Genomic DNA, 14,366 nt, shown 5'->3' with positions numbered 1-14,366 from the left:
CCAACCAAATGCTGTTGGATACCCTCCTGTAAAGTTGAGGTGCTTGGCTTCGAGCTTGATTTTGAGCACGGTGAGATAATAGCTTCAAACAGGTGGGTACAGCAATTTCAAAAGAGGGTAGCAGAATTGCAGCGCGAAAGACCAGTTTCAGCACGAGCTGTAGAGAGCCTGGCTGGGACTTTGCTCTCTATGTCTGTAGCACCAGGGCCAAGGCAGGCTCCGCACAAGAGGAATGTACCGGTTTATCGAAAGCAGAAGCACATGGAATGCATTGACGTTTTTACCAAGCGATGTTGCTAAAGAAATCCGATTTTGGGCAAACACATTTGCCAAGCTGCATGGCAAGCCGATATGGAAATCCGAGCCAGTAAAAGCAGTATCGACCTAGTCCGACGCTAGTGATAGTGGATGGGGCGGTTTTACCCTGTCAAAAGGTTTTGAAGCTGCTCGAGGGAATTGCGCCTCCCCCCCCCCCAAGTTTGCAAATGAAACATGAGCTCCACATGGCGGGAACTGAAGGGCGCCGAATTGGTCCTCGAGTCCCTGGCTCTGGCTGTTGAAGACCGTACTTGCATTCATCGCACTGATAACCAAGCAGCAGTTTATACTCTGATGAATGGAAGTAGGAATTCCCGTTTGCAGGAAATAGTGTTGTTAACCTATAGGATTTGCCAGCAGTATGGTATTCAGCTAGTGGCAGAATGGGTGCGGCATGAAGATAACAAACTTGCGGACTATTTTTCGAAAATTGTCCATGCCTGTTGTTTTTGAGTGGTTGGATGAAGAGTGGGGCCCACACACCCTAAACTGTTTTGCTAGTGTGAGCACAAGGAAAACTAATCGGTATTGTTCACGATGGTGGAACCCAGGCTGTGTTGCGGTAGATGCATTCATGTTTCCACGGGAGGGCGAGAATGTTTGGCTTACCCAATTTTTGTACCTGATTGGCAAAGTTATCACAATGGTGGAGTTCTATGAGAGTCATGCCACTCTGATCGTACCAATGTGGTTTTCTGCTGCATAGTGGCCATTGTTATTCCGGGGCACTTCTTGGTGCTAATTTGTCAAAGAATGCGTTAACATCCCTTTAAGAGATGATACATTTCTGTAGGGCGTATGCCCGTGGATTTTGTTTGGAAAGGGAACACCGAAGTGTAAAGTGCTAGCCATACGTTAGTGCACAGTTGCACAGTGCAAATGCTGAGGCCACATTATGCTCATTTTGTGTTGGTGCTAATGTAACGGATTTCGTCGTGTATTGATTTACGCATGTCGTTGTATTTGGTTCTGGTCTTGTGGAGTCCAGTGTTTGTCTAGGTGTACGCGCGAGTATGGTGTGATGTGTGATGTTTATGGTATGTGGTGCATGCAAGAGTACGCGTTGTCAGAGTATGACTGGGGATGTGCTTCCGTCTGTGTGAGAGCAACTGTCAAGTGAATGCTGTACATGCGCAGTGCTAGTTTGGTCTGGGAATGAGAGTCGTGTGTGATTCGTCCGTGGTCTGGTTGTCTTGGTCTTGGTCATGTGTTCTGTACGTATTAGTCCCTGATTGGTCGTCACGATTTGTCCTCGGTTTATTACTGCTTGTTCTTTGTTGATTCTTCGAGTCTTTTCCCGGGAGTCTTCCCGTAAGCCTTTTTGTCCTCACCAAGTAACTTGGTGTTACTTTAGTTACTAAAGTTTGTCTCTCTCCTCCTGCGCCCTCGTCATTTCTTGGTATAATAATTATAAGAGTATTGAAGATACAATCAAGAGTTTGCGTTGTTGTGTGGCGAGGGCCAGGGGGAGAAGCATTTCCTTTACACTAATGTATATGTGCACAGGCCCGGATACCTAAAACCCCCGGTGTTCTGGAGTCCCTGCTGCTAGCGGCCAGCTCATTGAGCCATGGAGCACCTGTGTACCTTGGAATGATGATGACGTTGATGATGGTAGTCCTGACGGCGAGGATGATGATTCTGAGAAGACGATGATAGTGGCAACAACAGCAGCAGTGAGATGTCGATACGATGTACTCCTACTCAAAGATTGGGCTGTATTTGGATTCTCGCACTGAAATTGTATGTCTCGCTATGACACATCACCCGCAGATTGCCGTCAACACCTCCAGTGGCCAATGCACCTGTCATCGGAGATGTCGCTGTTGACTCAACAGCTACCAACCGTGTTAGAAGGCTCCAGAGCCCAGTCAACTGTCAAGAAGTACAAGACAAGTTTCACGCAGTGGCAGAGGTGGGCAAAATGTCAAGGTATTCAGTTCTCCCGGCAGATCCGCTGCATGTAGCATTGTGCCTAGTCAAGAAGATTGCCACTTCCAGTACACCAGTGCCAGTCTCTGCAGCGGTTCATGGAATCAGTTGGAAACATAACACCTATAGTCATCCTGATCCATGCCGAGTACCCATTCTGCAAAGGCTACATCAAGCAGCAAAGAGATTTTTCGCCACTCAGCGCAGGAGGACAGCCCCGCTGACACCGAAACTGCTCAAGAAGCTGAAGGTCTCACTGTCTACTGGAAAATTGCAGGATCTCCAAAACCTTGACACTCACAGTCCTGCCAAAAATAATATTCGCCCAAAATCTGACACCCTTTACCACGAAGGCTGGCCACATGGCGCAAATTCTTCTCTGCGATTTTTCCAGAAATTCAAAATATTGCCCAAAATACGAAGAAAATTCGCTTTGTTGCCATGGTACCCGATATGGCGCCCCGTTGTCATGAATTTTGTAATACATGAGTGTACTGTATTCACTAGGGAGGTTTAGTTCCCACGTAACAGAAACGCGTACGTGGGTGATACAAGTAAAGTGGATGAAGGGCACCTACGTTGCAATGTTGTGTTAGTCACACGGAACAAACAAAAGCATGAAGCGAAAGGCCCAAACCTGGTCAAAGAGGAAGCTAACCGGGCCTAAGAAGCTCATCGAATATTTTGATTTCGTGCTTCGGAAACATCTTCAGCTGAGCACCCTCACAGCTCGCTCAATGCGCTCTATTCTGATTTTCACCCACGTTCTGGCGGAACGTGGGTGAGCCTCCATACACGGTATGTCGTGAATCAGAAAACGTCTGTACGTGGGTCACTGATTGTCACGTGGAACACACACGTAAAGTACCCACGGATACGTGGGACTAAACCTCCCTATTGCCAGCATTCTCGTGCATGTACCGTAAAGTACCGCCAGAGCGCCCCACCATCTCATCCTTTCGTGGTCGTATTGTGGAGGTGGTCTGCTGTCTGTAGGTCATACGACATGAACCTTGTACACATATTGCACGTTTTGTAGTCAATCCGTACCTTCGAGCGGACACAAGCTCCACACAAAACCCTGCCAAGCGTGACCTTAGTACACTAAGACTCTCACATCGTACAAACTTCGTTGCACTCTGCCATACGGTTTTCCTTTCTCAGGCTGTAAAATCAAAAGTACCGCGAGACGGGGCACTCTGGCGGTACTTTACGGTACTAGTAGTGTTACTACTTTGCACTTCCCCAGGCCAACGCTAGCCTTTTTAGAAGCATATGTACTGTGATTTGTGCCTTTAGTTGTGCTCGAAAGTGAAAATACAGGACTTCTGCAGAGGAAAGTACTGATCCCTGACAATTTTGGCTGCTTTTCGGACGTATCCTTTTCGGACCGGTTTTCGGAAGAGCCTTCAAAAATTGGACACTTTCCGAAAAATCGGATTTTTTGGCAGCACTGCACTCATTACATTAGGGTTTGCTGGGTTCCTCCGCGGGGATGATCTTTCTCATGTCCGAGTAGATGCCCTGTCCATTCATCGAGACTGTATGGCAGTTTTCCGGGAATGCAGAAAGAACGACCAGTTCCGGGAAGGTAACTGGGTGTTCATCAGCCGTTGGGAACAACACCTCTAACCAGTACAACTAGTTGAACAGTTTCTCGCCAGCGGTGATCACTCCATACTTGCCAACCCCTGGCAAAACAGTTTCCTTGACACAGCATGACGTGTTTCCTTGCTTTTGCCCATTTTTCCTTGATCTGCAATTTTTACATCATAATTGTGCAAAATATTGTTTATGACATCATTGTGGCGTCACCATGACCACAAAACATTCGTAAATAGTACAACATGTACGACAAAAAGTGCTTTTCCATGCGCTTACTCAAACGTTCTCGCCCGCTACACCTTCGTTTTGGGTACAGCACTGCGAGCGAGCGTCCAAAACACTGAAAATCAACAAAAAAAGGTGTTGACGGACATTTTCGAAAATCCGGTTGATGTTATAACTTTTCCGGTATACCGGGACGGAAGCGATTTTTCCTTGATTTTCCCGGAAATTCCGGTAGGGTTGGCAAGTATGTCACTCACCAAACTCGACATTGTTTGGCAGAGTCCGAACCCACCATGGGCGGAAGGTTATTCGGTCCCAAACGTCATACTCCAGAGCAAGGGATTTAGTACTGGCGGCCATGGCGGCAGTTGGAGAGGATCCTGACAAGTATGTGTACATAGCCTCCGTTCCGGGGGTGTCTCCGTGGCGGCTGCTGCAGGTATCCCAGACCGTCTAATTCATCGCCACGGAGGATGGAGGAGTGAGTCCGGTTTGAAGTCATATTTCTCGGAGTCCAAGCCTAACCTCCTAAGAGTCTCAAGTGCCATTGGGCAGGTGGTCATGTGAACAGTGGACATAATTATGATCATAATGTATATATGTATATCTTTCCTAGTTGCCTGGCATCCATGCTGATTCGTCTTGTAATGTCCTATACATGCTCGGCTATGCTTTGTTGTCTTGCAATGTGGCTGTCCGCAGCCGATCCTGCACTGTGGTTTTGCTGTAGCAAATGTGAGGTGTGAGAGAGAAGTCTACGCTTGTGTAGACGCTGAGTATTCGAACGAGAAGCACTGTTCTCCCGAACTTCGAATACTTGCGATGCTGGTTTTATGTGTAATTTAATTTTGTCATTGCACGCAGTGCAGGTAGACGTCACTGTAGTGAAGTAATCATTGTTGAGCGAGCGCCATGGAACAGCGCTTGCGCAAAAAGATTGTCCTTCTTTTTGTCTTGCTTGTCAAGGGCCCACCCGACCGCCCTATGTATTTATTTTGCTCTGAATGTGGTGGTTTCTTTGCTGTATCTTTCTGCACTGCTGATTTTATTAGTTCAAGTTGCTTATTTTTTTATTTGGGTGGTCATTCTGCAGTTGTTGTATCGTTTGCCTTAATTCTGGCAACCCTGTTTTTCCCTTGAAACAAGGCAATGTGGCTGTCCGCAGCCGACCCTGCTCTGTGGTTGTTGCTGTTTCCAATGTGAGGTGTGCGAGAGAACACAAACTCCAGGCAGTAGCGTGAGTCAGTGTCACCCATGCGCTGATGACCATGTCTGATAAAGCTTCTCATAACAACAGTATGGAATTGTTTTGTTGTTCTAACAGGGATAATTTGTGAAGATCCTGGTCAACCTACTAATGGTGGATATACACACAACGGATTTGAGTTTGGAAAGACTGTAAGATACACTTGTAAAACAGGTTATGAGATGCCACAAGGTACACTCACAGTTACATGTATAGGAACTGGACAATGGTCTCAAGCCAAGCCTACATGCCAACGTAAGTGTTATCAGTATGGTATACACCAGGGTTTTAGCCAAAGCAGGGTAGGGGGGCGCAGCGCCCCCTACTTCGTTTGCGCGCCCCCTGTGAAAAAGTGCCGCCCCCCTACTCATTTTCCGACTTTGTGTTTTTTCACTCCATTCAACGAAAATACAGTCGATAGTCACTACTAGAGGGTTCATAAAGGCACATTTGTGAGGGGTGAAGTCGGTGTTCACCCTGTATGTTGCATTTTGCATGGCAAGACAATTTTGGACAATGGAAAAAATGGGTCACGGGGTAACTTTTTTCCATGCCCCCCCCCCCCTACTATATTGACCTGGCTAGAACCCTGGTATACACACATTCATACACTGTACACTGTACACTGTACATACATACCGTATCATCTCTATAGGGCTTGAAAGTGCTACGTCACAGCATAGCAATAATTTCAAAAATTCAAAAACTTGATCCACTTGGATCCAGTTTTTGTATGGATCCAAGCACATTTCAAGCCGTCTTACTCACAGCAAGGTGATGTAGCCAGTGAAACTGATTGATTTGGCTACTGGGGGCGGGGTTACAACTGGTGGCGAAGTAAAAGTCACCCCTGCATACGACATGAGTGGGTTGATATGCACCCACATACTGAGGCAATAGCAAAGTCACACCTTAGTGGATCCGAAATAGAAATCTAATGTCAACTTACTACTCCCTGGCCGTTTTTGATGTCATCACTTTCAAGCCCTATTACAAGCTCAGTCTCTTGTAGAAGCCCAGTCTCTATTTTAGCGCACTCCAAGAGGGCCGCGAAGGCGTCACGCGAAATTACGCATCTATATAGCTATGAGCGACATCCACAGGACCACAGAACCTGCTGGGACAGTACGCGTGTACTCGAGTCTCATTCTGAGCACGTTTTTTCTTCCTTTTTCAGCTCCAGTATAGCTGTATTTTTCACTGCAAAGCCGTCATCGATTGTTGTGTTCGTTGTTCAAAAAAGTGGACATTCAATCAAGAAGGCAGAGGACATAGGAGCCTGATTCGGGTTTCTCGTGGCATAGGACGGCCACACAGAGACACCTTGTGATTTTCTGAATATAAAATACCGTAGGCACGATGCAGAGATCATTTTGTGCGATATCAAATTGTTTGTGATGTACCACATCGAGCAGAACGGGATCCAAACACAAGCTTACCGATGGCTAGGCTGCCGACCTGACTGGACAAAAATTAATGATCCCTGGCTTCACCAGACGCCAGAAGTCGGAAACCATGTCCTTTGTCTCGACGTCCATCTCCAAATCATGAGAACTCCATCTTCGTCGTGAAAAGGATTGAAATACTCAACATTCAACCGAGATTCGCGGTCTCACGCTTTCTCAGATCGAATCATTTTTGTTGTAGCAGTTGCAGGGCAGATCCCCGCCACTACTTCAACAGGGTTTCGCTTCACAGCATGCCTGGAACAAGCCATATCGAGGTTGCTACCCTCTCAGCAAAAAATTTGAAATTTCTATGGTGGAAGGTATACTACGAAGATAATTTCAAAATGTATGGTTGGCGGCGCGACCTACATCATTCAAACTTTGCAGGATGGTTCTGACCTACATGCTAGGCATGGAACCACAGAGTTTGACATCATAGCTGACACACAAAGTCACACACACAGCATATTTGTGTGCACAGATACTAAATTAGTGGACGTCGTCATCTTCTTCCCGCTGGTCTCAAATGTACTATGACGTGATATTTCGCCTGACGTATACTAACGCAGCCGCTCCAATATAAGCGCAGGGCTTAAATGGGGAACTGTATGGATCATGTCCATGTACGTTTGACATCATACAGTATCACATAAACACATGCTGTGGTAAAAGTCTAGAATCCCCTAGATCTAAACTTCAGACTCAGTGTACCAGGGAGCGCAAAACTGCAGTCCCAGGACCTGCTGGGAAACTTTGTGCTACTGATATAATTATGATGGTGAAAGGAAAAAGACAAAATGTTACGAGTTATGACAAACTGTCCACCAACTTAACCAGATCTTATACCGTCAGCGAGTGCGACAAACTGGCACGAAACTGACAAGGAGTACTGAGACATTCGGCGACCTGACACCTAGCTCCAACACTTCTCCAAGGCGCAAGCCAACAACCTTCCAACTTGGAAGGCTCAGGTTCGGAATGGTCCAAGAGGGGAGGGAAAGCGCAATGAAGAAGAGCATGAGCTACGCGCCACGGCAACAAAGAATGCCGAAAGTTGTCGCACTCGCTGACGGTATAAGATCTGGTTACGTTGATGGACAGTTTGTCATAACTCGTAACATTTTGTCTTTTTCCTTTCTTCATCATAATTATATTGGCTCGCCATCCGAGTTCAGCTTTACTGATATAGTGATAAATATTATGCAATGCACACAGAAGGACCCGGAAGACATGTGAGGGATGGCGGGGAAAACTTCCCCCCATCAAGGACATACTTGAAACAAAGGGTGCAGCCGCGCTCATGAGAATGAGCATATGCAGATGTATGTCTGCATGCACGCGTGCAGGTTAGTATGTGTGCGTGCGTGAACGGTGAAGTAATATGCAGAGTCTGGGATGAGTGTGAGCACCTGTTATATCACCTGCTAGCCAGCATTAATAACTGCACATTTAAATCTTAGTTGTATTGGTTTGAAACTCGGATGTTGAGCCATAAATAAATGTAAAAGAGAAAAGGACATATGGATACGAGTTTAGAGTAACTCTCCATCACTGTAACATGATACTATATACAGTCAGAAAGTGCAATAACTAGGCACAAAACTGACAGAGTACTGAGACATTCGACGTCCTGACACCTAACTTTAACACATCTCCGTAGCGCTAACCGACAGCCTTCCAACTTGGAAGGTTCAAGGTTATGGAAAGACCAAAGAGGGGAAGGCAAGCGCAAGGAAAACGAGCAAAAGCTACAGTCCCAACGGAACAAAGAATGTCGATTGTCACTGGACGATGACGAGACCAGTACGATATTTGACAAAGCGGTCTAACTACAATTCGAAGCAGCAAAGCAGCACACCACCCAACTTGGGTGGGTCGTAAATATCAAAGATAAGTAAAGAAAGGGAAGCTTTGCGAAAACGAATTGTACAAGCCGAAAGCCAAACTCCTACAGTACTCCTCATGCATGACATTGTGATGGACTAGTTGACTACAAAACAAGTTGTTTCACACGACGTACGTTTCGCCGTATGGTTCGTGACGGCTCATCAGGTGTGCAATTTGAAACTCGGATGTTGAGCCATAAATAAATGTAAAAGAGAAAAGGACATATGGATACGAGTTTAGAGTAACTCTCCATCACTGTAACATGATACTATATACAGTCAGAAAGTGCAATAACTAGGCACAAAACTGACAGAGTACTGAGACATTCGACGTCCTGACACCTAACTTTAACACATCTCCGTAGCGCTAACCGACAGCCTTCCAACTTGGAAGGTTCAAGGTTATGGAAAGACCAAAGAGGGGAAGGCGAAACGTACGTCGTGTGAAACAACTTGTTTTGTAGTCAACTAGTCCATCACAATGTCATGCATGAGGAGTTCTGTAGGAGTTTGGCTTTCGGCTTGTACAATTCGTTTTCGCAAAGCTTCCCTTTCTTTACTTATCTTTGATATTTACGACCCACCCAAGTTGGGTGGTGTGCTGCTTTGCTGCTTCGAATTGTAGTTAGACCGCTTTGTCAAATACTGGTCTCGTCATCGTCCAGTGACAATCGACATTCTTTGTTCCGTTGGGACTGTAGCTTTTGCTCGTTTTCGTTGCGCTTGCCTTCCCCTCTTAGGTCTTTCCATAACCTTGAACCTTCCAAGTTGGAAGGCTGTCGGTTAACGCTACGGAGATGTGTTAAAGTTAGGTGTCAGGACGTCGAATGTCTCAGTACTCTGTCAGTTTTGTGCCTAGTTATTGCACTTTCTGACTGTATATAGTATCATGTTACAGTGATGGAGAGTTACTCTAAACTCGTATCCATATGTCCTTTTCTCTTTTACATTTATTTATGGCTCAACATCCGAGTTTCAAATTGCACACCTGATGAGCCGTCACGAACCATACGGCGAAACGTACGTCGTGTGAAACAACTTGTTTTGTAGTCAACTAGTCCATCACAATGTCATGCATGAGGAGTACTGTAGGAGTTTGGCTTTCGGCTTGTACAATTCGTTTTCGCAAAGCTTCCCTTTCTTTACTTATCTTTGATATTTACGACCCACCCAAGTTGGGTGGTGTGCTGCTTTGCTGCTTCGAATTGTAGTTAGACCGCTTTGTCAAATATCGTACTGGTCTCGTCATCGTCCAGTGACAATCGACATTCTTTGTTCCGTTGGGACTGTAGCTTTTGCTCGTTTTCCTTGCGCTTGCCTTCCCCTCTTTGGTCTTTCCATAACCTTGAACCTTCCAAGTTGAAAGGCTGTCGGTTAGCGCTACGGAGATGTGTTAAAGTTAGGTGTCAGGACGTCGAATGTCTCAGTACTCTGTCAGTTTTGTGCCTAGTTATTGCACTTTCTGACTGTATATAGTATCATGTTACAGTGATGGAGAGTTACTCTAAACTCGTATCCATATGTCCTTTTCTCTTTTACATTTATTTATGGCTCAACATCCGAGTTTCAAATTGCACACCTGATGAGCCGTCACGAACCATACGGCGAAACGTACGTCGTGTGAAACAACTTGTTTTGTAGTCAACTAGTCCATCACAATGTCATGCATGAGGAGTACTGTAGGAGTTTGGCTTTCGGCTTGTACAATTCGTTTTCGCAAAGCTTCCCTTTCTTTACTTATCTTTGATATTTACGACCCACCCAAGTTGGGTGGTGTGCTGCTTTGCTGCTTCGAATTGTAGTTAGACCGCTTTGTCAAATATCGTACTGGTCTCGTCATCGTCCAGTGACAATCGACATTCTTTGTTCCGTTGGGACTGTAGCTTTTGCTCGTTTTCCTTGCGCTTGCCTTCCCCTCTTTGGTCTTTCCATAACCTTGAACCTTCCAAGTTGGAAGGCTGTCGGTTAGCGCTACGGAGATGTGTTAAAGTTAGGTGTCAGGACGTCGAATGTCTCAGTACTCTGTCAGTTTTGTGCCTAGTTATTGCACTTTCTGACTGTATATAGTATCATGTTACAGTGATGGAGAGTTACTCTAAACTCGTATCCATATGTCCTTTTCTCTTTTACATGTATTGGTTTAAAGATAAATGTGTTGTTTTTTCACGGCTGAGCGTAGCGAAAGAGTGTAAAAAACGTATTTTTCACTCACCATTTTTCTGTCGTGCTCTGCTGCTCTTCCACTGCGCAACTCTCCCCCACCTGCCATCGTGGTCTTGTCATCCTCGTAGAGCGTGGAGTTTTCCCACCCTCCCTCCCTTGGGTCCCGTACGTTTTTGGGCTTCCATTGGGTGCTGTTTTACTGGTTTTCCATGGCATGCTTTGTTTTGTGTGTTTCTGTCCCGAGGGTCTCGGTGTTTTTTGGTTGTATGGTTACTCCTTTCTGCTTGTTTCTCTTCGGTTTTTCTTTTGGGTGTGACTGGCAGTGGGGCAGGTCCCATATTAGTAGAAGGGTTTTTTGGCCGCAAGGCGAGTTTTTCCCCCAGCCCTGTTGAGTGGTCGTGGCTGGAAATTTAGGGAGTCGGATTTCCAGGCGCTCCCCCACTGGCCAGTCACCTACACCAGGACATTGCTCTGCTCGTGTCTTGCACTGACATACTTGTATCTCTTGCCGGCCGCGGCCTTACTCTTCATTACTTCTGGCCTAGTTTTTGGCTAGCGTGTGGCTGTGAGTGTGGTGTGACGGTATACTGAGTACATTCTGTGAGTACATTCTGGTAGACCACTACCCCCATCGTGAGTACATTCTGGTAGACCACTACCCCATGTACAACCCGGTTGCTATGTGAGTGAAATGATGAGCATACATTGGGTCAGCCAAGGGAAATGCCAGCGGAAGCAGTACAGCAGGGGTCGGAAAATAGAGAAAATATTGTAACCTCAAACACATAAAGGAATTACCCAAACTGTCCAAATGTGAAGAAACCAAAACACAAAAGTGCAAATATTGGAGCTGTCCACTGTAAGGCCACTGTTACAATGCACATTTTTTTTAACTCAAAGTTGGCTCCTTTCATCCCTGGGTGGTCCTCATTGCCCCGCTGCAACAGTTTCGTCTAGACACCCTCTCGGTTCCGGAGATGGGCAAGGTACAAATTGTTAAAAGCATGTCCGCGTAGGTAGCGGGGTGCCACTTTTGCTTATGCCACTCAGGATTGATGTCTGAAGAGTAATACGATACAATGAAATGACAGAAGTGATGTCAACAAAAGCCGACAATACCAATAGGACTAAGGGAAAACTTCATGCAAAGTATAAAATAAAATAGAATATGCATACAACATGTCTGGCGGAATCAAGTGGATCACGAGAATCAGTCCTGTTAGGTGGGGCGGGCTCCACACCATGCCTGTCTGTCCGCTGCCATTGTGCGGACTGCGTCAGCATCTAGCGGCTGGTGGAGGGTAAGTCCATGCCATGATGACAGTTCCGTCTGCAAGATCGTTACCAAAGTCGTCCGAGGTCGACCCCTGAAGCGTTCAGTGCCCTCGTCATTGGCCAAGCGAAGATACATATCCACTGCCAACTGTGGAGGAGCAGTTGGGGCCAAATGAAAGATATGGCCAGCGAGACTGTAGCGCTGCCTTGTGATCATCTCGCTGATGGGGACAGCTCCGCAGCGCTTATACAGAGTGTCATTGCTAATTCGTTTAGGGTACCGCATGTCGATGATGCTCCTTAGCTGGGTCCTGTGGAACGAATCCATTCGCGCGAATGTCGGAGCTCGCGCGAAGGTACAAAAGTGGACTAAAATATGCTTTGAAATTAGGCACAAGAATGAGGGATCACGCGGCTTCTCACAACAAAAACATCGTATCCAAAACAACTACCGTATTTCCCCGTAAGTTAGTTCTCCCCTATGACTTAGTACCCCCTATAAAAAATACACTTTCCACTGCCGAGGTTATCACCCCGAAAGACAGTTCCCCCCGAAAGATAGTAAGTTCGTACCCGTCCTACATGTACAGACACCGTACAGTACATACATCATATGCACGGACACTAGAGTTGCGCAGGCTTCCCACTGCGTGTCATTTACCCCCGATAAAAAAGTACTCCCCGAAAGATAGTACCACCCCCGAGAGTTAGTACTCATGTGGCTGCTAAGTTCGAAAGTTAGTACGTACTAACTTACGGGGAAATACGGTTTGTTCGCACTCCGATCGATTTTACCATGTAATGTAATGTAAGCCATGCAACTGGTGACCAGCAACTTGCTGAGTCCATCTAAAAAATTGTCCTAAGAAAGCCATTGCGTAGACCATCTACATGGCCAGTCGCAGCAAGGTTACCTCCTAATATTTGAGGTAAACTGCCACCATAGTCTGCAACAACACAGCCAACAAGAAGTCTTGAACAAACTGTCCAAAAATCTTTCTTTTTTTATTTATTTTTTATTGAAAAACCACAAACCTTCAGACATGTGAATGTGTACATGATATACAGTGTACATACGTATCATTTGGGGAAATGTTAAAATTTTGAACTCTCCAATGGCCATACTCTCGCGGAATCCAACCTCGCGGCAGGAAAGCACACGCGGAGCGCAGCCACTTGCCTTTTTTCTAAGCTACCAGCACTGAAACAAAATGGCTGTAGTAACTGCCCTAGCAAACCTTCAATGAAGCCGCCACAAAGCGCCACTTGCTGAACAACTGAGCGCAACATGACAAAAAGGAGACCTGGTTTACAACAACAAATGAGCAAGGACTGCGACAGTCGCACAAGATCTGCCAGGAAGTTCTTGGGCATACACAGGCAAAATGTGCATCCAAAATCTCACTAGAGCCACTTCAAATGCAGTATAACTGGTCAAGGCGACCAGTTGTTCCTGAGGACCAATGAATCTGGGACCAATGGAAGTTATCTCCAGGCAACTGAACCAGGATAAGGATACCACCTCTATACAAAGACCACATTAAGGGGGTTCCTTGAGCAGTCACCTTAGACAGGTTTCACTGTTTAATACCCAAACTACTATGGATTTGGATACAAACCGCACATAAAAGGAAAACTTGTTTGGCCATTTCCAAAAAAGGTAAAATGGATCCATTGTATGTCACTTTTGCATCTAAACTCTTCACATGTATCATGCCAATATTAGGGAGGTTAAGCTCATAAGCATTGCTTCCAGGACAGAGGCCTGGAGCAGGGAGGAGTATCTAGGGATCAGTTTCAAAAACATATTAAAGGTGGTGCAGCTGCAGACCTACGTTTTGTGTGATCGTAAGTAGGAGAATGTGATAAAGACATAGGGTTAGAGAGATGATAGGAATATTTTTTACATGCATACTGGTGAATGATATCAACATGTTGCTATTTGAAGAAGTATTCTACTGTGTTCTTTGCTTACAGCCCGACAATGTCCCACTCCAGGAAAACCTGACTCCGGACAATATCGTGTAGCACGGCAAGGGCAATATGTCTCGAGACCTTTCCAATATGGTGACACTGTTTTATGGTTTTGCAATAAAGGATTCACAGGAAGTACCCGTGCTGTATGCCAGGCAGATGGTAGATGGAGCAAGAACACACCAACCTGTACACGTACGTACTTTCGGGACTCTGATTGGAACCCACTACCAGTTTGGCCTTTGTTTCTAATCATAATAATTATTTACAGCAGTTTCATACTTACCTGCAACA

The 14,366-nt window shown here is 45.8% G+C and overlaps 1 protein-coding gene across 1 annotated transcript in view; it reads left to right on the top strand.

Annotated features, from left to right (window-relative positions):
• Positions 1-14,366, top strand: part of LOC135808883 (sushi, von Willebrand factor type A, EGF and pentraxin domain-containing protein 1-like) — a 164,147-nt gene that overhangs the window by 26,707 nt on the left and 123,074 nt on the right. Inside the window, exons 8-9 of the mRNA XM_065322124.1 lie at positions 5,405-5,581; positions 14,076-14,267. Coding sequence (XP_065178196.1) covers positions 5,405-5,581; positions 14,076-14,267 — 369 coding nt within the window. The remainder of the gene's footprint in view (positions 1-5,404; positions 5,582-14,075; positions 14,268-14,366) is intronic.

The sequence above is a fragment of the Sycon ciliatum genome, chromosome 2 (assembly GCF_964019385.1).
Source record: "Sycon ciliatum chromosome 2, ocSycCili1.1, whole genome shotgun sequence".
In the NCBI taxonomy this organism is placed as follows: Eukaryota; Metazoa; Porifera; class Calcarea; order Leucosolenida; family Sycettidae; genus Sycon; species Sycon ciliatum.
This window is presented reverse-complemented; position numbering and strand designations above follow the sequence as displayed.